Below are 25,752 nucleotides of genomic sequence, written 5' to 3' on the forward strand. Positions count from 1 at the left end.
TCAACATGACACCCCTTCAAATATTCAAACATGGCTATCATCTCACCTTTTAACCTTCTCTTCTCCAGGTTAAACATACCCAGCACCCTACGTCTCTTTTCATAAGGCATAATTTCCAGACCCTTCACCATTTTAGTTGCCCTCCTTTGGACACGCTCCAGTTTCTCAACATCCTTTTTCAATTGTGGTGCCCAGAACTGGGCACAGGATTATTCCAGGTGGGGCCTGACCAAAACAGAATAGAGTGGCACTACGACTCCCCTTCATCTAGATACTATACTTCTATTGATCTAGGTTCCTTTTTAGATTTTTTTTTGGGGGGAAGGGGGCTGGAGATCCTCCTTTGGATGAAATCTTGGGGAGTGGTATGGGGCCTCCTTGCCCTGTGAAACAAGCCGGGGGAAGCCCCCCTGTGCCCCCCACCCCAGTTCCCCTGGCCTTCTCCCCCTCCCACAGGCCCTGCCTCTCCCCCTCCCCCATGTCCCCCCTTCTTTTCCTTCACTCAAGCGGTAGTGGGGGGGGTGTCCTGAGGGAGTCTTGATGGAGCCAAGGGCCTCCCATCTCTCTCATCCTTCCCCCCAGCATCCCATAGAAAGACAGTCAAAGGGGGCCTCTGGAGTGCCACTGAGCCCCCCCCCCATCTCTCTTATCCCACCTCCTCCCAGCATGCCAAAAATAGATAGGGAAAGAGGGGGTTGTTGATCCTCCCTCTCCCTTTCATCTCCCCCCCCCCGCATCCCATAGAAAAGCAAGGAAACGGGGGCTCTGGAGTCCTATTGAGTCCCCCATCTCTCTAATCCCGCCCAGCCACCCAGTATCCCATAGAAAGCACAGGGAAAAAAGGCACCTCCGGAGAGAGATTTATTTTGCCGCCTGTCTCATCCCACTCCCACCCCCCAGCATCCCATAGAGAATGGGGGCTCTGGAGCACTGTTGAGCCCCCCCCCCCATCTCTCTCATTCCCATCCCCTAACATCCCATAGAAAGACAATGAATGAGGGGGCGCTCTGGAGTTCTATTGAGCCCCCATCTCTCATCCCACCCACCCCTCCCAGCATACCATAGAAAGACAGGGGAATTGGGGGGGGTCTGAAGTGCTACTGAGCCCCCTACGCCCCCCCCAGGCATCCCATAGAAAGACAATGAGAAGGGGGCTCTGGAGTCCTACTGAGACCCTCATCTCTCTCATCCCACCTCCCTCCCCAGCGTCCTATAGAAAGACAGGGGAATGTGGGGAGAGGGTCTGGAGTGCTACTGAGCCCCCTACGCCCCCCTAGCATGCCATAGAAAATCTGGGGATCTCTGGAGGGAGGTTGATTCTGCCCCCCTGTCTCATCCCACCCACCCACCCCAGGATAGGGAATGGAGCTTTGGAGTCCTATTGAGCCCCCCATCTCTCTCATTACCATCCCTATCCCATAGAAAGACAAGGAGAAAGGGGTTCTGGCGTCCTACTGAGCCCCTCATCTCTCTCATCCCACCTCTCCCCCCCCCCCAGCATCTTATAGTAAGACAGGGGAATGTGGGGAAGGGGTCTGGAGTGCTATTGATCCCCTACAGCCCCAGCATCCCATAGAAAGAGAGGGAAAGGGAGCACCTCTGGAGGGCTGCTGCGCCTGCCCTCCTTCCTCATCCCCTAGAAAGAGAGGGAGAGGGGGGTTTGCCTGGAGCACGTGGTGCTGAGCTCAGCGATTCCTGGGCGGCGGCCCCCTCCTTTCCTTTCCTTCCTTCCTTCCCTCCTTCTCTCTCTCTCTCCTCCTTCTCCTCCTCCTCCTTCCTGGCTGCCTTTGGGGCGTTCAGAGGCGCGCGGAGCTCTCCAAGGTGCTGAAGGCGCTCTCCGCCGCCAAGATGCCGCGCTCCTTCCTGGTCAAGAAGATCAAAGCCGACGCCTTTCAAGCCGGAGCGGACCAAGAGGAAGAGGAAGGGGAAGAGGAGGAGGAAGAGGAGGAGGAAGGAGGCGAGACCCCCACTTACCACCCCTTGGAAACTTCCTACCAGGAGCTGGCCAACGGACCCAGGCTGCTCGGGGCCAGCGAGGCTCCAGAGACCGGTGAGCAGGGAAGGCAAGGCTGGGGAGGAAGAGGAAGGATCTGGGGTCGGCATAGAACTGGCACCTGGAGCCCCTGGCAAGGCTCTACAAGCGGTGCCAGGGGGCTCTCTTTCATCCCAGTTGAGTTCTGTGCTTAGAAGACGTTCTCTTTGATTCCAACTGTGTTGTGTTGTGTGTGTGTTCAGAAAGGGGGTTCTCTTTAATCCCAGCTGTGTTGTGTTCTCTTGTGTGTGTGCAGAGAAGGGGCTCTCTTTCATCCCAAGTGTGTTGTGTTGTGTGTTCAGAAAGGGGTTCTCTTTGATCTGAGTTGTGTTGTGTGTTGTGCATGTGTGTGTGGAAAAGAGGTCATTCCTGATCCCAACCTAGTTATCCTAGTTGTATTGTGTTGTGTTGTGTGTAGAGGAGGAGTTCTACTTGATCCCAATTATGTTGTGTGTGCATGTGTGTTAAGAAAGGGGGTTCTCTTTGATCCCAGTTGTGTTGTTTGTGTGTGTGTGTGTGTGCGCGCGCGCACACGCGCAGAGGGGATTCTCCTTGATCCCAACTGTGTTGTGTGTGTGCGTTCAGAAAGGGGATTCTCTTTGATCCCAGTTGTATTGTGTTATGTGTGTGTGTGTGTGTGTGTGTAGAAAAGGAGTTCTCCTTGATCTCAGCTGTGTTGCGTGTGTGTCATAAAGTGGTCTTTCCTTGAGCCCAACTGTGCTCTGTGTATGTGTGTACATGGAGAGGGAGTTCCCTTGATCCCAACTGTGTTGTGTGAGCGTAGGTCTGCAGAAAGGGGCTTTGCCTTCATCCCAACTGTGTTGTGTGTGTGTGTGTGTGCAGAGAAGGGGTTCTCCTTGATCCACAACTCTGGTGTGTGTGCTTTTGTGTGCAGAAAGGGGATTAATCCCAACTGTGGTGTATATGCGTGAGCGTTGCAGCTGGGTTAGTGTGGTGCCACTCCAAGGGACAAGCCATGCTCAACCGGTCAGTGGAGAGTTTCCAAATAGGAATGTGAATCTGGCCACAATATGGTCCCCAGTCCCTTTCACACTGGGAAGGAAGGGGATGACAGCCTCCTCAAATAGCTTGAGATGCACTAGGCTGATGGATTCCCACATCCTTTGTCTTCCCTAAGTCAACAATACACACACACACCACAAGAATGGGAGAAGGAGCATTGTATCATAGGATCCTAGAGTTGGAGAAGACCTCAAGGACCATCCAGTCCAATGCCATTTGACCATGCAGGAGGACACCATCACAGGCAGGCTCCTGAGAAAAGATGCTCCCTTTCAAAACAGGCAGGCAGGGTCTCTCGCACTCTGCCGCCTCCCCATCCCAGAAATCATTGTCTTGAGGGATCGCCCAGAGGGTTAGATAACACAAGGCAAGCCTGGATGAGCACCATCTCTTTGGTGCGCATGAGTTGCAGAAATACTGAGTGACCTTCCCAAGGTCTGACTGGCAAATGTGTGAACTCCTTTCCTCCTTCTTTGGGGAAATCAGGAGGAAAGGGTGGGGAAATGTCTCAGTGACCCTCTACAAAGAGGGTTTGAGGGAGTGGTGATGGAAGCATCTCCTCAGGATGGACAACAAAGACCATCGTGGGGCACAGGGACCCTGGAAAGGTGTGTGTTTGGAGGGAACTCACAATTGCTGGGCAGATTCTTCTTAATTTTGCATACTTGCAGGTCTTTGCAAGGGGTTTTCTTGTTGTCACGTACCTTCAAGTTATTTCCAACTTATTGCCCAAGGGTTTTCTTGGCAAGTTTCATCAGAGGGAGTTTGCCATTGCCATCCTCTGAGGCTGAGAGAGAGTGAGCCTTTCCCCATGGGTTTATGTGACTGAGCCAGGATTCAAACCCTGGTCTCCAGAGTCATATTGCAACACAAACTAGTACACCATGCTGGGATTTTCCCCATCCATTATCCTTCAAACCTACCAAAATGTGAAGACTGTTATGAGTTCAACATGTACATAAAGTATGTCCAGTGTATTTCACTTATAAGTAAGCATGCATAGGATAGACTGCAGGCAGCTTTTATTATTTCTGGGAAGGCTCATCGACAATCGCTGTCTTGATTTTCCTTAGCATTTGATCATTTAACACACTTGCGATTGGTCATTCCTGAGGAAGTTCAGCTCCATGGAAGTGATCCAGATTTGCCAAATGGTTCGTAAGGAGCTCAGCCCTCCAGTCTATGTTTTGGGGGAACTCGAGCCCTCCTGCCTCCATGCTGGGACACTTTAGCAAGTTTGTTGCAGAAAGCTAGTGTGGTGTAGTGGTTTGAGAGTTGGACTCTGGAGATCAGGGTTCGAGTGGAAGTTCACTGAGTGACCTTGGATGAGTCACTCACTCTCAGCCCCAGAAAACCCCATGATAGGGTCCACCTTGGGGTTGCCGTAAGTCAGAAATGACTTGAAGGCACACAGCAACAAAACTTTCATGGACTTCAGCTAACCTAGGCCTAAACTCACTTGTTTGTCCCAACTCAAGTAGACCTGTGTAGTCAGTCTGGACTTCCCAAGTGAGGAGTAGCACATTGTTTTTAGGCCCAAGTGGGCTGCAGTTCATGAAAGCTTGTGCCAGGTCAAATTCTCAACAAGTCTTTACGAGTCTTTGTTACTTTTGCTGTAATGAGCAAATGCAAGCTATTCTTTCTGGAGTGGATAATCAGGATTCCAAAGAGAGTCTGAGAATTCATCTGCAACCATTTCAGGCAAGGTGTGAAGGGAGAGAGATGCCAGCAGTAGGATGACTATAAATATCTGTACAAATGAATCGGTTTGTCCTCAAGGTGCTGCTAGATCCCTTCCCCACCCACCCTTTTTCTTTCGAGACTGAAATAGACAGACTGGGCTACCGTTTGGGAAATTATAAATATCTTGATACTCATCCACACACACAAAGGAAGAGAGAGAGAGAGAAAGATGCTCACAGCCACCAAAAGAGTCCTGGGTTCAAGATGAGATCAGCAGTGCTACCACTGAATAGTCCAAACTCCTTAGATGCCTTACCAATAGATTTCAAAATGCATTTACGATATTTATTTGTTGTTCATTGCTGTCAAGTCAGCTTTGACTTATGGGACCCCTATGAGTGAGAGACCTCCAAGATCCCCAGTCATCCCAAGCCCTGCTCAGGTTTTGCAAAGGCAGGGGAGATGTGGCTTGCTTGAGTGAGTCTATATACCTGTAATGCAGCCTCGCTCTTTTCCAATTAAATTCACACCCCACTTTTCTCCCAAGAAAAGACTCAAAGCAGCTTAAAGTAGAAGATTAAAGTGATCAAAACAATATATGCTATGAAAGGTGGCTTTGTAAAAAGCTAAACCCATCCTACAAAGGGAGAGGAGATGCCCAACTCTTGCTGTTAATTCCATCCCTCTCCTGCCATCACTAGATTTCTCTTCTGCTTTCCTTCACCTGAATTTATGACCTAAAGCAAAGGAATATCTTCCAGTCCACCTCTTCCTGAAGGGCTGGTCAGCCCCCTCCTGCACGCATGGAGAAAATCAGACTTTATGGGGTTTGTTCATTCTCTTATTACACTGCATGAAGGGCATGCAGCTTTCCTAAGAAAAGTTGCTGTGCCTTTTCTGCTGTGTGTCAGCATTTTGTGTGGGTGTGCTTTTCTTCTCTTCTTCCTTGCCATCTGCGTTGCTCTGGAGTAGATGAAAGGAAGGGCTGGCGCTGGTTAATATAGTCCTTTGTTGGGTTGCATTATTGTCTGGAGGATGAATTCCTGTTGAGGAATACGTCCTTTGGTGCACACTGCTCTCTTTTTTTGCAGTCATTATTTCTGCCCTGTAGCTTGTGTCTCAGGGAGAGGGGGGCCCTTCAGATGTGGGGGATTGCATTTCCCATCACCCTTCATTGTTATCAGGTCTGTCTGGGGATGCTGGGAGTTGCAGTCCAATGACAGTTGGAAGGCTGCATGGTCCCCCACCCTGCTGCAAAAGTGTGCAAGGGGTTTGACAGTTTCATGTGGCTTGTAACCTTAACCCAGAAACAAAACAGAACCAGAATATTCCTGGATCATACATGCGTACTGTAGGTGTGTAGCTATGAATAGGGAAGCAAAATGATGGGACTGACTCCCAAATAAGAAATCTTCTCCACCAAGAAGAATTGTCCTCCCCTCCATGAAAATTTCCTTCAGTCCCCAAATCTGTAGCATTGTTGTAGTGTGCACTCAAGTCGTTTCTGACTTATGGCGACCCTATCATGGGGTTTTCTGGGGCTGAGAGTGTGTGACCTACTCAAGCTCCCCCACTGGGTTTCCATGGCTGAGCAGGGAATCAAACCCGATTTTGCAAGGTCTCAGCTCAATGCTCAAACCGCTACACTGTGCTAGCATTGCAGTAACTTCAAAACTTCAGTTTAGCACTGAGAAACCCAGTTTAAGAAAAAGGACAGGCACAGTTACAAAAGGATAACAGAAATGCAGCAAATATAAGAGATCCAGGTGTGAATTATTTTTGGTGTCTCGCATCTGCAAAGCGCATTAACATGAGTTCCTGTGTTGTGCCATGCTCTGGACTGTGTATGTGTACAATTTGGGATGATGACTCTGTGAATGGCTATTACGCTTCTTTGGAAAATATATCTATTTCCCAAATTGCACACAGACACAGCCCAGAGCATGGCACAACACAGGAGCTCATGTTAGTGTGCTTTGAAGATCTGTTAGTTTTGAACTTTGTTGTTATTAAGTGCCATCAATTTGACTTCGACTTATGGTGACCATATATTTACTCTCCCAAGAGAAGCTGATTCCAGTGACTGGAACAATCTCTCCACATTGAGCAAAATCCCCTCTTTTGCTTTCCTTTTCTAAAGTAAAAGCCTTTCTGTATGTAAAAGGAAAGGGGAGTCTTGGGAATCTGAGACTTCTGGGAAGGCAAGTTGGCAAGAGGGAAATAAGAAAAGATCTGAAGACTAGGGATGGGGAATATATGAGTGACAGGAGCCAGGGAATGAGGGAGATTGAAAAGCTAAGGGGATTTTCAAATCCTCCAATGCACCCACCCACTCCCATTACTGCAAGCTCTGCTCATTCTGCATCTGACAGAGGAGACTTCACTCCAGTGCTCACATTGACAAGAATACATTTTTCTGTTGAAGAAGGAAGCAAGGAAGGAGGAATAAATTTATTATTATTATTATTATTATTATTATTAGCCCAAATTCTATTGTTATTTCTGACTAGAGCAGACTCATGGAATCAGTGAGATTTATCTACATATTGGCTCAACTCCATTCAAAAACTGATTGAATGGATCTTCTCTAGTTGGGTCTAATCAATAGGATACCGGTCATTACTGATATTATGTATATTAATACCCCTTCTTCCAGTTTGGGACTCAAGGCAGCTTACAATAGATTAAAAAATAATTTTAAATCCACAAAATACAGAAGTTAAAATGGTAATTATATATAATGCGCACACCGACAGATGCACACATAAAATTACCATTGTTGTGCTGGTGGCTTTAAAGCTTAATTTTAATTTTTAAAAAAAATATATAGGTTAATTACTTTTTGACTTTTTTACATTGTGAGTTTTAATCTAAAAATCTAACAACAACAACAACAACAATAATAAGAAATGACTTGAAGACACACAACAACAAGAAACAATAAAAACTGTGAAGATTTAAAAGAAAGGTAGGAAGGAAAGAAAAAAGGAATAAAGAGAAAGAGAAAAAAGGCAAGTAAGATATTCAGGAAAATGTAAAGAAGTAGAAAAATGGCTAATCAGACTTCCTTTCTGGCAGTTATAGATACATCTAGTATCATCATACCTCTGCCTCTAAAACTACATCATACGCTTCTTTCATTACTAAACGTCTACTAATTTTGAAGTCGTTTTCTTTTTTCATAAAAAGTCAGTTGGGGTTTCCAGTCCAGGAAAGTCTTGGACCATCCTGAAAAGTCTTTAAAAACAGGAAGGTCTTTGGCTGTTTGCAGAAAGAGAGTATGGAAGGCACCGGTCTAACCTCTCTGGGAAAGAAGTTTCAGAGCCTGGAGGCAACCACCAAGAAGGTCTCCTCTTCTGTGTTGCCTCCAGATGTACCAGTGAAGGTACATCACAGAGAATGAGAAGTAGAAGCATCTAGATGTGGAATTATGGTGGCTTTAGGTCAAGAGACCATTGGGCAGCATCAGAGGTGGCTTTCATATTTATGGAGAAGTGAATCCACCTTATGTTTTAGCTTGAACTGTAATGGAACTATTCAGGTGGAGAGGATTCAGAAGCTTGGATAGCTATGGAGTTTCCTCCAGTAGGCAGTTCAGTAGAGAGAGCCAGCTTGATGTTGTGGTTTGAGCATTGGCCTAGGAATCTGGAGACAAACAAACAAACAGCTTCATTTATATACCACTTCATACTGAACTAACAGCGTCTAAGCGGTTTACAACAGTAAGCTAATTGCCTCCAACAATCTGGGTACTCATTTTAGCGACCTCCTCAGAAGGATGCAAGCCTGAGTCAAGCTTGAGCCCTTTTGCTCTTGTGGTTTTGAGTGAGTGGCTGCAGTACAGGCACATAACCAGTGTGCCACCAGGGTTCAAAACCTGGTTTGGCCATGGAAACCCCCCAGGTGACCTTGGGTGAGTCACACTCTCTCAGCCTCAGAAGAAAGCAAAGGAACCATCCCACATTGAGACCTCTTACAAATAAATCACTTTATGATCTGAATCGATGGATCAATTTGGAAGCAGAGTGTGGTTCCCACTACATTTGTCCCGATCGCATTTTCGTGCTGCAAAATAAAATAAAATAACCCACTTGTGGTTCACATTGATGAATGAATCGATTCAAAATGGATCCACTCCAGCTGGCCAAAGGGCAAATTGAAAGGTTCACACTTGTGCAGAATTGATTTATCCAAAAAGATGCAGAAAATAATCAGCATCCAAAAGATGCAGGTTAAATGGGTCTAGCATGGCCCCCCTCTCCGAATTGCTTTAGCGATTCAGTTCAAGTGCGAACCAAGGTCATTTAAACCAGTTCAAATTGATTTGCGATCCAGTTTAAAAGGTAGTGGGAATGAGGCCTGAAGAAACCTTGCCAAGAAAATCCCACATTAGGGTTGCTGTAAGTTGGAAATGACTTCAAGGCACAAAACAACAAGACCAACAAGAAGCTCAACTGACCGACCCCCTTTCTGCCTTCCTTCCCTCCACCAGCAAGCAAATGCCATTTTATTGAAACTGGCACTGGGCAATTCACTGCTTTTGCAGAAAGATCATTAATGGGTGGGTGTACTGTACTTTTATGCACAATGTTATATTTTTTAAAATGCTTCCATGCTGGTCGAAATTACTGTCATTGTGATAAATTAGTTTATTTAACAGTTTCTCAAAATTCCATTATATAGTCATCATTCTTTTTTAGCTGCGCTAGCTTTTAATCTGTACTGCTAGCCGACCCATGTTGGGAGAAAGATGAGACAGAAATTAAATGAATGAATGTGTTGTTGTTCGCCTTTGAGTCATATCCAAGTTACGGTGACCCTAAGGCCAACCTATCACAGGATTTTCTTGGCAGGATTTGTTCAGAGGAGGTTTCCTATTGCCTTCTTCTAAGGCCGAGAGAGTGGGACTTGCCGAAGGTTACCCAGTGGGTTTCCATGGCTGAGCAGGAATGTGACTCTTGGTCGCCTGGCATCTCAGTCCTGGAAACAGCATTTACATTTGCAATTGCAGGCAACCAGCTGGTTGCACAACAATGGCATTCAAGAAAAGGTTGGCATGGTACAACTACCACTTGACAGTATGAATGTACTGTAGATTTATACAATGCATTCATGGTGCAAGATCTTTTTGGGTGCTATTTTTGGACTATAACTCCCAGACTTCCCCTGGAGGATTCTAGAAATTGTAATCCAAGTCTTAAATCCAATAGTTATTCCTGACTAGAATTGTTGACATTGTTGTTGTGTGCTTGTTGTGTATTGTTGTTGCTTCTGACTGATTGTGACTCTAAGGAGAACCTATCATGGGGGTTTGTTGACAAGATTTCTTCAGACGGGAGGGGGGTTGTCTTTGCCTTCCTTTGGGGCTGAGAGAGTGTGACTTGCCTAAGGTCAGCCAGTGGGTTTCCATGCCAGAGCTGGGATTTGAACCCTGTTGTTTTTGTTGTGTACCTTCAAGCAGTTTCTGACTTATGGAGACCTTATCATGGAGGTTTCTTGGCAAGTTTCTTTGGAGGGGGTTTGCCATTGTCCTCCTCCGAGGCTGAGAGAGTGCAGCTTGCCCAGGTCCATCCAGTAGGCTTACATGGCCAATCCAGGATTTGAATCCTGGTCTCCAGAGTCCTAGTCCAATGCTGAAACCACTACATCATGCTGTTGCTTTGTACCTTCAAACTGACTTATAGCAACCCCATACTAGAATTCTATTGGCAAGATGTACTGGGAAGAAGTTTGCTATTGCTTCTCTCTGAGCCTGAGAGAGTGTGACTCGCAAAGGTGACCTAGTGGGTTTCCATGGCTTAGCGGGGATTTGATCTCTGGTCTCCTAAATGTCCCAGCCCAGCTGTCCATGACGAGAGTCAATGGAGACAGCACTAGTGTAAGTTCCACTTATTCAGTGGGTCTCCTCTAGTTGGGTTTGTCAGTTGGATTTAGGCCTTTAAAAAGTAACACTGGTCCCATTGGCTGGTGGATTCTGGGAGCTGTGATACAAAAACAAAACTTTGCCAAGCTCCTGCTTTTTTCTTTTGTGTTTCATTGTGATCCTGTCAACATTATGTTCTGATCCTAGATGGTAGGAATGGGCATGCATTTTCACAGCTTTCTCCTGCAAACTGTAAATGGAACAGCTCCATTATTTGCAAGACAATTAATTCTCAATGGGTATCTTCTCCAAAGGGGGTTGTTGAGTGTCTCAAGGAAGGAGGCAGTCAATTCTCTGCTGGTGGAACCCAGGCAAAACAAAGGCAAATTGACTGGCAAAAGCTCTTTTCTCTTGTCTTAGGAAGTGTGTGTGTTGGGGGGGGCCGAATCAATGGCGAAAGAACACAACAGAACCATATGGATTCTTTTTCCCCAGGGAGAGAGGGTAGCGGGTGGAGAATGATCAACCCAGAAAGAAAGAAAGAAAGAAAGAAAGAAAGAAAGAAAGAGAATTTTACCATTTGTACATTGTACAACTAACCATATTCATCCACGCATGGAGCCGCATTATGCCAGAACTGTATTTTACCTTCTCTTTCCAACATCTAGCCAATGTGGTTTAGTGGTCTGAGTTTGGGCTAGAACTCCAGGAGACCAGGATTCAAGTCCCCACTCAGCTATGGAAATCCATTGGGGGACCTTGGGAGAGTCGCACACTTTGAGATTTAGAGGAAGGCAATGGTAAAACCTATTCTGAACAGATCGTATCTAGCAAACCCTTTCACAGGAGTGCCATAAACTGGAGTTGACTTGAAGGCACATATATTGAAACTCACTGAGTGATCTTGGACAAGTCACATTATCTCAGGCAAGAGCACGGCAACAGGCAAACCTCTATTTATGAGAGCTAATGTAGCACTGTGGTTTGTAAGCATACCTGTAAAGAAGTAGGCTCAAGTCCATGAAAGCTCACACTACTAACTTGTTTCTTTCAGCTGTCCTGAATTAAATGAGATGGCAATCCGGCCACCAGTTAACAGTCCATGAATGGGGCAATGAAAGAAATTGTGACACACTCTCTGGCTTTCTCTCTCTCCTTTTCTGTGCTTCCTTTAAAAAAAGCCAGTTCCTCTGAGATCTTGGAACAACTGCTTTGACAGCTAAATGTATTAGCAACTCCAGCAGGGTGGAACTTGCTGCCTGGTACGTCTTGCAAAGCATGAGCTGCCATGTCCTTCAACAAAATGCTTTGCTTTGCCCAGAAGTTGGCACACCATTGGGTTCCATAGCTGGAGGTCCCTGGGTATCACTTGAACCCTCAGAATGGTTCCTCCCCAACCCAAAAGTGGACAAGTGCAATCTTCCAGGTGTTTGTAGCAATAGCATTTACATTTGTATACTGCTTAATAGTGAACTCAACACTCTCTCTAAGCAGTTTACAATCTGTAAGACAATTGCTTCCAACAAGCTGGGTACTCATTTTACCGACCTACAAAAGGATGAAAGGCTGAGTCAACCTCAGAACTCCTGGGATCGAACTCACAACCTTGTGGCTGCACTACTGGCTTTTAACCACTGTGCCATCAGGGCTCCTGGTTTATGGTAATTCCCATCAGCCCCATCCAGCACAAATTGGTCCAAAAGCCTCTGGGGGAATATGGAAGCCTATTCTTTTCTAGCCCTTCACTGCTCCCTGGCCTCCTTGCCAAGCAACAGGGTGGGCCTGAAGCAGAACAGCAAATGGTACCCATGAGCCAGAGCCAGCATGGCATAATGGATTATGACTATAGAGACCAGGGCTCTAATCCCAGCTCAGCCATGAAACCCACTGGATGGCCTTGGGCAAGCCACATGCCCTCAGCCTCAAAGGATGGTAATGTCAAACCTCCTCTGAACAAATCTTGCCAAGAAAATGATTGTTTTTAGATTGTATATTGTATTTAGTGCTCTTGCTTTTATCTATTTTATGATGTGTTTTGTAATTGGTTTTAAACTCTATGTAAACCACTTTGATCTTTTTGGAAAAGCGGTATATAAATAAAAAAATTATTAAAACTTCACAATAGGTTTGTCTTAGGATCTCCTTAAGTCGGAAATGACTTGAAGGCACACAGCCGCAACAACAACAAAAACCAACAAGCCCCATGAACCACTCAAGTCAAGGTGCATACAGCTCAAAGCCAGCCATGTTATCCTGGCATATGAAGCAGGAAATCTCACAAGCATTTCTCCCCCTCCACTGTAATTTAAAAAATAAAATAAAACACCCTAAAATAGCAAAGTAGACTATTTATGTTTCTGACTTAAGGCGATCCTAAAGTGAACCTATCCTAGGGTTTCCTTGGCAAGATTTATTCAAAGGGGGTTTAGCTTTGCTTTCCCTTGAGGCCGAGAGAGTGTGACTTGCCCTAGGTCACCCAGCAGATTTCCCTGTCCAAAGCCAACATATTGGTTGGCAATGGGGGCAGGGACTGCAGCTCCCATCATCTCCCAACAATTTGTGTTGGTTGGGGCTGTTGGGAATTACCAAAAAACATCTGGAAGGCAAGGGCAGATCTCCTCTGAAAAAAATTCTGCCAAGAAAACCCAGTGATATATTTATTTGCCTAAGGGTTTCCATAAGTCAGAAGCAACTCGATGGCACACAACCGCAACAACAGCAATGCCACCATCAGGTTTCTAGTCTAGATAGCTAAGGATTTGTTTCTCTTTTGTGACTCCCCAAATCTGCTGGCCAACATCCCAGAAGGCTCTGCCAACCAAGAGGTGAAAAAAGGTAAATAGCAGCTAAGCTGCCAAACAACACAATGTTCCATCCTCTTTTATGGCACAGCCAACAAAGTCCTGACTCTCTATGGCTCACTCCCTTGAAAATCTGCCACAGTCTTTGTTAGCCACAAAGGATTACAGCTGACCCATGTGGTCCCTTCTGACACTCCATCTTCAAGTGCACACTTGTGATTTGCAAGTGTGCACAGTCAGAACTGGGACAAAACTGGAAGGTCATCTGGCCTAAACCCTGCACAATGAAGGCTCTTCAAGATAGGATGAAACCCCGACGTCCCCAATAGCTCTCTTTCCAGCTTCTGCTAAATGCTTCCCACAAAAGAAATCCCTCCATCTCCCAAGACAATATGGGCTACTGCTGGAAAGCTCCCATCACTTGGAGGTTTCTCCTATTTGTTGTTGTTGTTGTTGTGCCTCCAAGTTATTTCCGGTGAGCCTATCAGAGGTTTTCTTAGCAGAATTCTTCTGAGGAGGTTTGCCATTGCCATCCTCTGAGGCTGAAAGAATGGGACTTGCCCAAGGTCACTCCAGTGGGTTTCCATGGACTAACCAAGATCCAAAGCCTGGTCTCCAGAGTCATAGTCCAGCACTCAGACCACTACATCACTCTCCTATAGTTTGCCTGAAATCTGTTTCCTGGCATCCACTAGCCCTACTCCTGCTCCCTAGAGGAATGCAATGTTTCCAAATGTATGTCAGAATCCTGTTGGTGATATATGCATCCATCCCTTCTGCTATGGAACCGGCTGAACATTTTTGCCCAATGCAGAACCATCATGTCTAATTCAAGGTTATCGAAGCAGAGTTACATAGGCAATACCACTGAGCACACTGGCACAACGTGCATTGGTGGATAGGTGTTGTACCTTAATATGCATGCACATTGCACATAATTGTGCATTCACATGCCTTGCAAATGGGACTTTGCCCTTGTAATCTCTCTATTTATTCATGAGGCAGCATTCCACCTCCATTACATAACTCAGCATCAGGGTACACTCTTTCTGCTGGATAGAGAATCTCAGCCATAATGTGTCGCTGTTGCAAGCAGCAGTATGGGAATACAGATGTCATCAAATGTATGTGTAACAGAATAGGGAATATCTGTGGCTGAATATATGGTATATTGGAGATGCAAATCTGGAGGGGTTTCTAGGTAATGTGTGACAGAAGGGCACTGGTTGGTTGAGATGGGGTAGGAAATCAGGAAGGATCCAAAATGGTCAGACCCCACCTTAAATACTTGTGTCCAGTTCTGGGCACCAAAATTCAAGAAGGATGTGGACAAGCTGAAATGTGTCCAGAGGAGGGTAACCAAAATGGTGAAAGGTCTACCCTATGAGGACAGTCTTAGGGAGCAGGACATGTTTAACCTAGGAAAGAGATGGTTCAAGGAAGGGCATGATAGCCATCTTTAAATAACTGAAGGGATGTCTTAAGGAGGTTGGAACAAGCTTGTTTTCTGCTGCTCCAGAGACTAGGACATGAAGCAATGGGTTTAAACTACAGGAAACTATAGGAAAATTCCACCTAAAGATTATGGTGAGAATTGTTCGACAGAGGAATGGGTTGTCTTGGAGAGTGGAGGAGTCTCCTTCTTTGAAGGTTTTTAAACAGAGCCCAGATGACCATTTGTTGCTCGGACGGTGTTGGGAGTGCATGGCAGAACTGGTTTGGGTTGGATGGCCTTTGGGGGTCTCTTCCAATCTGATGATTCTAAGTAAGGGATAAATGGGTATTCTTAACCTTGAGAGGCCACTTGGGAGTGAAGAGGGAGGCAGCCTATGAGTAAGACACTTTTTCGTCCTCCGAGAAAAACAGCAATAAGCCTCTTCTAAACAAATCTTGCTAATAAAACTCTAGAATATGGCTGCCATAAGTTTTTGTTGACTTGACTACTCCAACAACGGTGAGGAACCAGTGTAGTGTAGTGGTGTGAGTGTTGGACTAGGCCTCCAGGAGATCCCTGCTCAATATATAGAAACCTGCTGAATGACCTTGGCCAAGTCACACCTCTCAGCCTAACAAGAAAAGCAATGGCAAACTCCTCTGGGCGAATCTTGCCAAAAAAACCCTAAGATAGGGTTCCCATAAATCTCAGTCCACTTGGAGGCATACAATACAGCAAACTTTATTCGCTATGACAAGGGTCTAATTTTTGTCCCTGGCATTCACAGCTCACTCAGACAGCATCTGCACAGAAGAATTAATGTAATTTGACACCATTTTGCCCGCCATGGCTCAATGCTACGGAATCCTGAGATTTGCAGTTTTGAGAGTCATTGTGGTGTAGTGGTTTGAGTGTTGGACTATGACTCTGGAAACCAGAGTTCGATTCCCTGCTCAGCCATGGAAACCCACTGGGTGACCTTAGATGAATCACACACTCTTATCCCCCAAAAACCTTATGATAGGTTTGCCCAAGGGTAGCCATAAGTTGGAAGTGACTTGAAGCACCCAACAAGATATTTAGCCTTTTCTGTCATAGACTTCTCATGCAACAACAAACTACAGATCCCAGGATTCCATAGGATAGAACCAGGGTGGTTAAAGCAGTGTCAAATGCATTCATTCTACAGTGTGGCATCAGCTTCATTCTCTTCCTGAATTGCAGTGGTTCAGTATAGACCCTTCCTTGCATTGACCCATCCACTGAATCTGTCCAGTGACTCACACATGCACAGTGCATATGGGATAAAGTTCCATTTTATTGTGAAGTCAAAGGCTTTCATAGCCAGCATCCATAGTTTTTTGTTGGGCTATGTGGCCATGTTCTAGAAGAGTTTATTCCTGATGTTTCACCAGCATCTGTGGCTGGCCTTTTCAGAGAATGCCAGCCACAGATGCTGGCAAAATGTCAGGAATAAACCCTTCTAGAATATGGTCACATAGCCCGAAAAACCTACAAAAACTATTACATTTTATTGATTTCTTGGGCGACCATATCAAAGCAGTTTTTATTCGACATTGCAAAATACAACAGAGTTGAGTGCATGTGCATATGGACGGATCCTGCCCCTTTGCCAACCCTGTGGACAAACAGGATGCTGCCTTAGATGGCTCTTTGATTGAAAGAGTGCGCAAGTGTTCTTTCAACATGGCTGAATCCCCACTCAGGGCATAAGTGTGCATTGAAAAGCCAAAGGAATGGGGAGAAAGACTCTTCCCTTTGTGAATCAGGGGGGAAATGAGGCACTCTGCATTAAGGAGCAATCAATGTCAAGTGATTTCGAGTAGGAACAGTGAGAGTCAGGGAAAAGGCATGAGAGGCAAGGCAGGCCTGCTGGCATCAGGACTGGCTCCCTCCCTTCTTCCCTCCCTCTTTTCCACTTTCTCTCTCCTCAACTCAGAAATACCTGCCCAGGGGCTTTGAGGCCCTTTTCCAATGCTAAAATAAGCTGAGCGAAGCATAAAAGCGCCGCATGCTCTTTGTCAGAGGGAGCAGGGGTGCCCTTGAGAAGCAAACTGCTTCTGGAGGTGGATACCAGCACATACAGATTTGAATCATGCTGACTGAGTACCAACTAAGCAAATCCAGGGTGGGTTTTTTTCCACCATGAGGCAAGGCAAGTCATAGGCTTAATGGGGCCAGTTCTGCACCAAGCAAGCATTAGGGTTTTTTCCCCTCTCCAAATCATCTTCAGTTAAGATTAGAAAGGTGACTAGCTAAACCTTCCTATTCTGCTCACGCACCCTCTATCATTTCACAGAAGAAAACCAGGATACAGATGGCCGAGAAACATCAGAGTAGGGTCAAAATGGCAAAAGTTATTAAGAAGAGAGAACACATAAGCTAGGAAAGGCTGCAACAGTTTGCTTTTGCGCGAGTCTGCAGTGGAGGGCATGATTCCACTTGCTCCTCTCCCTGCTGAGTTGAGTTGAGAGCAAACTCTGCTTTTGAGTGCCAGCATGGTATAGTGGTTTGTGCATAGGATGACAACTCTGGAGATCAGAGTTCGATTCCTTGATCAGCCATGGAAATCCACTGGGTGACCTTGGGTGAGTCACACCCTCTCAGCCCCAGAAAGGTTTGGAATGTGGTGGCTTAGTGGTTAAGACTCCAGTTCTGACGACCGTAAGGTTGGAAGGTTGGCAGTTTGAGGCCCAAGTGCCACATCACTAGCCTCAGCTTCTGCCAACCTAGCAGTTTGAAAGCATGCACATGCAAGTAGATAAATAGGTATCATTTTGATGGGAAGGTAACAGCTTTCGGTGCAGTCATACCAGCCACATGACCACCGGAGCAGTCCTTGGACAATGCTGGCTCTTTGGCTTAGTAACGGAAATGAGTACAGCCATTGCCATCCTCCAAATGAGTAATGAGTACATTATTGTCCCTCAGCCTCAGACAACATCCTTTTACAAATTCACCACTGCCCTACGCAGTACAAAAGAGATGGGGAATTCATTGTGTGATAATAATTTTGAGGCGCTTGCTAGGCATGAAACACAGAATGAACTCCCAAAGACTGCCATCACTGTACACAGTTTTCTTTCCACCCTTCGGGACAGAAGAGCCTTTTCTCTGAAATAGTTTGCAAGCTCTTGGTTCAAGGAGTGCAAGGGAGGGAGGGAGGGAGGGAAGCATTGCTGCGTCTCTCGTAGCAATAACCCACCATGCTGCGCCTTCCGGAGAAGGTGTGAAAAATTGCTGAGGAGAGCAGTATTTTTTCCCCATCAAGCGTGTGTGACTGCACTCGGTAAACAAGAGGGAGAGAAGCAGAGAAAGGGAGGAGAGATCTGCAGAGGAGAGAAAGGAAAATCACTGGGGTGGGGGGGGTGAGGAAAGAAAGAGCAGATGTCTGCTAAACCCTTTGAATTTCAGATGGCTCAAAATCACCCCATCATCATTATAAATTGTGGTTTGCTTGTTTTTGAATGTGAGCCCAGGACACCACCTCACCTTGACAGAAAGGCGGAGGAAGAGCCTGAAAATACAATTTTCTGTCATTTAAGGCTCTCCTAATACCCCAGAGGAGAGGATCAGAATTCAAAATGACCTCAATAGATTAGAAAGCCGGCCCAAACTAACAAAACAAATTTCAACAGGGAAAAATGTAAGGTACTGCACTTAGACAAAAAATAAAATAAATGAAATGAAATGACATGCATAGATGAGGGACACCTGGCTTAACATGACTACATGTGAAAGGGGAGGATATCACAGAACTGAAATTGGAAGTATAATCCAGTGTCATCCTGAACAGAATCATGTGTATTTGCGTTATTGCGCGAAAGGTTACCATATACGATCGCTGGCAGTCCGAACGCACTCCGAATGCAATCACACGTCAATCCACAGTTAAGTAAATTCGGTGAACTAGCGAAGTCACAAACCCTGTTCCTAGGCAACTTTGCACTCAGTGCGCTGTTTGGTGTGATGTGCATGTCTCCTTTGGTCCTGGTCCCCCCCTAATCTGGAAGGGGGGTTCCCATGAAGCCACACTGCGATTCCGCTTCAATTTTGCTTCCACTAGTCCTTCAGCATTGCTGAGGGGGGGGGGGGGGGCTGCTGTCTGCTAATTAAGAGGCATGGACCTGGAGCTATTGGATAACCATTATATTCACATTTTAACATGACACGAGTGAATATATGCTCATTTTAATGTGAATAGAGCATGTTCTTTCAACTATTCTTCCCGCCCCCCCCCCAACCTCTTTTGTAAATTGTGGGGTTCCTTGGTTCCTCTCTCTCACTCGCCTAAATATGCTATGCTCCAGTCTTCTGGAGTCACACTGAGCATGTGCAAGGGTGTCAATTCACGATTAAGAACCCACCGATGTGATGGCTTACTTTGCACAGAATCTGGGTCACTTTTGGGAAGGCCATTACAGCGAATTTAAGGTATGATACGTAATCATGTAATTGTGTGAATTTTCAAATAGACCTCACTATCTTCCCTTTCGAAATTGAGAGCCTCCCGTCCTGTGTGATAAACTCCAGGGATCTAGGCGTCCTAGTAGACCACAAGCTGAACATGAGTGAAAAATGTGATTTGACAGCTAACAAGGCCAATGCGATTCTAGGCTGCATTGATAAGAGTATAGTGTCTAGCTCAAGGGAAGGAATAGTGCCACTGTATTCTACTTTGGTCAGGCCCCACCTGAAATATTGTGTCCAGTTCTGGGCACCACAATTTTAAAAGGATGTTGAGAAACTTGAGCGTGTCCAGAAGAGGGTGACTAAAATGGTGAAGGATCTGGAAACCATGCTCTATGAGGAGAGACTTAGGGAGCTGGGTATGTTTAGCCTGGAAAAGAGACAGTTAAGAGGTGATACAATAGCCATGTTTCAGTATATGAACAAGTGTCATACTGAAGCTGGAGCAAGCTTGTCTTCTGCTGCTCCAGAGAGCAGGACCTGGAGCAATGAATTCAAACTATAGGAAAAGAGGTTCCATGTCAACATTAGGAAGAGCTTCCTGATGGTCAGAGATGTTCAGAAGTGGAACACACTCCCTTGGAGGGTGGTGCGGCCTCCTTTTTGGAGGTTTTTAAACAGAGGCTGGATGACCATCTGTCAGGAGTGCTTTGAGCCCTGGTGGCGCAGTGGTTAAATGACTGTTCTGCAGCCACTCACTCAAAACCATAAGTTTGCAAATTCAATACCAGCAAAAGGGTTCAAGCTTGACTCAGGCTTGCATCCTTCAGAGGTCGCTAAAATTAGTACCCAGATTGGTGGGGGCAATTAGCTTCCAGTTGTAGACTACTTAGACACTGTCAGTTCAGTATGAAGTGGTACATAAATGAAGCTGTTTGTTTAATTGTGAATTCCTGCATGGCAGAAGGGGGGATTGGGTGGTCCTTGAGGACTCTTCCAAATCTATGATTCTCCCCCACACAAATTTGATATTCTGACAGTGACCTGGGAGTGGGGTAAGGAGAGGAGGGCATTGCCAGCCTGTTGTGACTTTGGCACTCAAGTGCACAATGCAGTGGTGATGAGCATGGGCATCACTGGGGGGTCTGGACCACACCAGACGATGTCCTAAAGGAGTGATACCACTGATTTCCAAAGATCTGCCTCTTAGCAGAAAGGGCTGTGTCATTTGTGTGCATTCCTTTGAAACATGGGAGCTCAGTGGAAGAGATGGGGTGAGTGGAGCAACTATTAGTGGAAACAAAAGGAGAAGCCCCAGATTTTTAAATATTTTAAAAAATTTGAATTAAAAGAAATATTCTATTCAAATTTTCTTTAAAAACATCGTAGCTTAACAAATGTTCACTGCAACCACATGAAATTATGAAGTTTATCACACTGGGGCTAATTTTGGCATTAAAGTGAAATTAAAGTTCATTTAAAGTATCCCACAAATAAAGCAAAAATGGTGAGTAACTGTGCGAATGATTATCGTACGCAGTTCCGCAAATAAAATGATATCGGAAATGCACTGTTACTGAAATCCCAAAAGTAAAAAAATGCATGTTTAATGCTTCTTTGTGACCATTTTGTTCAACGTCATGTAAAATCGTTTTGCATAATTACACAATTTTTCTGGGATATTCATAGGATAAACTCCTGACCTCCTTTGTGTGATAAACTCCTATGAGTGTGTAAATACATTTCGGTTCTGTGTATTTTGTTGCCGTTATGTGCCTTCAAGTTGTTTCTGACTTACAGCAGCCCTAAGGTGAGTCTTTCATGGGATTTTCTTGGCAACCTTCTTCAGAGGGGGCTTGCCACTGCCATCCCCTGAGGCTGAGAGAGTGTGACTTGCCCAAGTGAATTTACATGGCTGAGCCAGGATTTGAGCCTTGGTCTCCAGAGTCATAGTCCTACGCTCAAACCACTATGCCATTCTGTGTGTAGGACACTGTAATTTGAAGGTATAATTTTAATTTTGCTGGTTATTTATGTCAGAAATATTGCCATTACATTCAGTGATATATGGGGATTATGATTTATGAGTAACATTAGTACAAAAAAAGATTACTAAGGACTCTGTATGGTGTGGTATGGGAGGAGGTTAATGCAAGGGATGGCACCATCAGTTATGGCACCGGGTGACACCAACCCATTGGTATTGAGTGGCATTGCTGTGGCTTTTTTCTGTCCTTGGCAATCCCATCTTCTGTTCAGAGATGCCATCACTTTCTTTTCTTTGAAAAGAAATGAGTAAGGCATAAGCCTTTGAAGACTTCCCAAATAATGGTCCTCTAAGCAGACAGACAGATCTTCACTCTTTCTTATTCTCTGACGCACATTCACACTGGCATAGTTTTAGTTGTGATTGATTTCTCATATGAAAATTTCACCTCCATGTAGTGTTGGCAGGTGCCAAAAGATGGCTCTTATCTGAAGTTTTGAAAACATGTCCATTATCAAGACTGTCAGGTGTTTCCTATTATATGAGATGTCCCTTATTTGAAGATTGGAAATCTTTTCCTTTCACATAAATGAACATGACCTCCCTGCCTCAAATCCTGGAATTTTTGGTGTGGGTCTTTCATAAAGACAGAAATGTATGTGTAATTTAATAAGTTATAATGAATTTAATTTATAAATGTGGACAATATCTTAATTTTACAAAGAAATCCATGCCTGGGTTAATTGAAATCAGTACTTTCATTTGATATTTTTCCAGAACACAAACTCTTGTTAATAGATGTTTACAGTTTGTCAGCCCTTGTTGTTGTGTTTTTTGTGTGCCTTCAAGACATTTCCGACTTATAGCGACCGTAAGGCAAACCTATCATGGGGTTTTCTTGGCAAGATTTGGTCAGAGAGGGTTTGCCTTTGCCTCCCTCTGAGAGAACATGACTTACCCAAGATCATCCCCATGGGTTTCCATGGTTCAGTGGGCATTTGAACCCCGGTCTGTCCGAGTCCCAGTCCAGCGCTCAGTCCACTAAACCACACTTAGCTTTCCAGCCATGCATTTCAGCCATCTCTTAATTGCTATTTTGAAAACTTTCGAATACTTGCAACGTGTTCCCTAAGTGATCCATTCCATCCTTCAAACCACAGAAAGACATAGATGGGACCATAATAATCCAGAAAGAGATTCTGGAACTATTATTGAGGTGCAAAGGACACATTACAAAGATTTCTAGATAATATTCCTCCAACACACTGGTTTCTTTAATATATATATTAAAGATATATTAGTGTGTGTGTGTCACTGGAGGCTGCATTTCATAGTGGGAAGGGGGTCAGTGGACCACAAACCCTTCTTATCAGAAATGTATACACATACACACATACCCCAATGCTCTGGGGTTGCACACCCCTTGTTTAGAATAACCTAACTGTACAGCAGTTGGGACCCATTCACAATTATAAGCCCTATATTTTACCTTAACTGTCATAGTTCTATGACAGTTGCACTTTGGAGAGATAACATTAAATAGCAAAGTCAGAATTATCCATGCCATCGTATTTCTGATTTCTGTGTATGGCTATGAAAGCTGAACAGTGAAGAAAGCTGAGAGGAAGTAATTCAACTCACCTGAAATCTGGTGCCAGAGAAGAGCCATACTGCTAAAAAGACCAATAAAAAGCCTTTTAGCAAATCAAGCCTGAACTCTCAGTAGAAACCAAGGCTGCATCTACACTGCAGAATTGATGCAGTTTGACCTCACTAACTGCAATGGCTCAGTGTTATGGAATTCTGGGATTTGTAGTTTAGCGAGCTATTTAGACTTCTCTATCAGAGTGCTCTGGTGCCACAACAAACTACAAATCCCAGGATTCCGTAGGCTGGAACCATGGCAGTTAAAGCAGTACTTGGGGTACTTGGAGGACTGCCTCTCCCCATATAATCCACCCCGCACTCTCAGATTGGTCGGGAAGCAATTCTTAAAGGTTCCCAAGATGAGATACACCTCGTCTTCCCAAAGGGCATTTTCTGTTTCTGCCCCAGAGACCTGGAACTCCCTTCCCGACGAGCTCCGCTCTGTCACCTCCCTTGACCTGTTCAGGAAGAAACTTAAGACCTATCTCTTCCAACAAGCATTCCCCCATCTGCCTTGACATCTGTTATTCTCCCCCATTATACAGTTGCTTATCCAGCTAGTTTGTTTCTTTGGTTTTATTCTTGTGAATTTTACTGTGCTTTATTACTGGGATGTTTTTATTATGTTTTTATATTGTATTGTATTGTATATTGCTTACATTTATGCTGTACCCCGCTTTGATCATTTTTTTGGAAAAGCGGGGTATAAATAAACAGTATTATTATTATTATTATTATTATTATTATTATTACTATTATGGTAGCAGCCCAAGATGGCTAAACTGAGGCTATCATACTTTGGATATATCATGAAACCATGAGACTCATATAAAAAGGCATGAGACTCATTTAAAAAGGCAATAATGCTTGATGAGGTAGAAGTCAGTAGGAAAAGAGGGAGACTGCACTATCGGGGAATTGATTCTATCAAGGAAGCCACAGCTGCCTTACATTTGCAAGACCTGAACAGAGCTATGGTTGATAGGGGCCCTTGGAGAACTCTCATTCATAGTGTCACTATAAGCTGAAGAAGACTTGATGGCCAATAAGAAGAATACAACTTAGAATTCTCAGTCTGAGAGCTCCAGTATCACCCCCAAACTACAAAACCTAAGATCCCATAATATGCAGTCATGACAGTTGGAATCATAGTGCTATAACTGTGTGGTGTGAAAGTACCCTTGGAGTAACACCATGAATCCACTTCATTGTCACAATGACTATAAGGACTTTATCACACGAGCGAAATCCCAAAGAGAAATGGGATTTAAATGAGATTTAAATTACAAAAAACAGCAAATGTGGGAAGTTTATCACACTGTTGATGTGAAATAAGCAAAGTTAAAGTGAAGGTAAAATGGAGAAAAGGGGCAGCTTTTTATTTTCAGAACTTCCTGAAAGAAAAAGCTGCCCTTTTCCTCCATTTTACCTTCACTTTAACTTTGTGTTATTTTATGTTGGCTCCCATTTCGTGTGATAAACTTCCTGCATTTTGGGGGGTTTAAATTTTTTTTAAATCTTATTTAAATCCCATTTCTCTTTGGGATTTCGCTCATGTGATAAGCTCCTAGGGCACATTGGATATATAGGCCATGGTAACAACCAGCTTGGGGCAGCCATTGTTCAGACCAGGGACGCTATGAAAGATACATACATTTCTTTCCAAAGCCAGTCGGTGTTCTTTGCCAACTGGAATCCATTTAGAATAAGTATGGAAGGAAACGTTGTTTTTATTCATTTCCCTGATGCTCAGGAAAGCCGGTTGGAAAAAATATAATGCAGTGGCAAGATTTCTGAACATTTTCTGCCAGGATTCACATTTTGCCGTGATCCAGGAAATTATTCTACCATGAAACATATTTGGTTTTGCTATGTACAAAGTAAAATTTATTTTGCAAAATACTCTAAAAATGAGTTTTGTGCAGAAAAACCATGTGTGTTTCTGCACAGAATCCAAAACATTCAGAGAAAACAGAAGACAACCCCTAGTTTAGCTATTTGTAAAACATCTTATTTATCTGGGACCTCAAATCTCTCACTTGTCAAATGGGGGACCATCTGTGGTTTTTACAGTACACCAAATGGAAGGGATTTGCCTGATTCTTTCCCACAAAGCGCAGACGTTAGGGCAAAAAAAACAAAACAAAAAAGCTTGGCTCTCAAATGGACCCCAAAATGGCACGTTCCCCTTTCTTAGCACCATCTAGAGCCAAATGCATAACTGAAGACATTTGCAGCCTTGCTCAGAATCTGATTATCTGGCCAATGATATTATTGTAGTCTTAACTTACACTGCCTCAAAGTGTGGTGGAGTCTCCTTTTTTGGAGGTTTTTAAACAGGGGCTGGGTGGCCATCTGTCAGGATGGATTGTGGATTGTGGATTCCTGCATGGCAGAAATAGGGTTGGAATACATGGCCCTTGGGGGTCTCTTCCAAATCTAGGATTCTATGAACTTTAATCACCATTATATACACAAGGAGCCTTAACGCTAGCTCTCAAAATCACCCAGTGAAACAGACTGCTTCCATTTCACAGGTTCAGGACAGGCAAAACAAAGTCCTTTCCCACACCACTACACAAAATGTCACACACCACAAAAATGTTAGAATTATCCAGAGCAAAAAGGCTATGGGAGGGTCAGAAAGGGTAAGAATTACTTTTCAGTTCATTTTCGGATAAAAATGTACCAAAATCTGAACATCTGTAGATATCTATTTAAGTATTTGAAGGGATGTCATGATGAGGAGGGAACAAGCTTGTTTTCTGCTGCTGCAGAGACTAGAACACGGAACAATGGATGCAAGCTCCAGGAACATACATTCCACCTCAACATTAGGAGGAACTTCCT

At 44.5% G+C, this 25,752-nt stretch overlaps 1 protein-coding gene across 1 annotated transcript in view; it reads left to right on the plus strand.

Annotated features, from left to right (window-relative positions):
• The first annotated feature begins 1,836 nt into the window (after positions 1-1,836).
• The window catches only part of SCRT2 (scratch family transcriptional repressor 2), a 40,925-nt gene continuing 17,009 nt past the window's right edge, over positions 1,837-25,752 (plus strand). Inside the window, exon 1 of the mRNA XM_089518447.1 lies at positions 1,837-2,050. Coding sequence (XP_089374573.1) covers positions 1,849-2,050 — 202 coding nt within the window. The 5' untranslated portion in view covers positions 1,837-1,848. The remainder of the gene's footprint in view (positions 2,051-25,752) is intronic.

Source organism: Sceloporus occidentalis, unplaced genomic scaffold (genome assembly GCF_023333645.1).
Source record: "Sceloporus occidentalis isolate IW3139 unplaced genomic scaffold, rSceOcc1.0.p SCAF_3, whole genome shotgun sequence".
Lineage (NCBI taxonomy): Eukaryota > Metazoa > Chordata > Lepidosauria > Squamata > Phrynosomatidae > Sceloporus > Sceloporus occidentalis.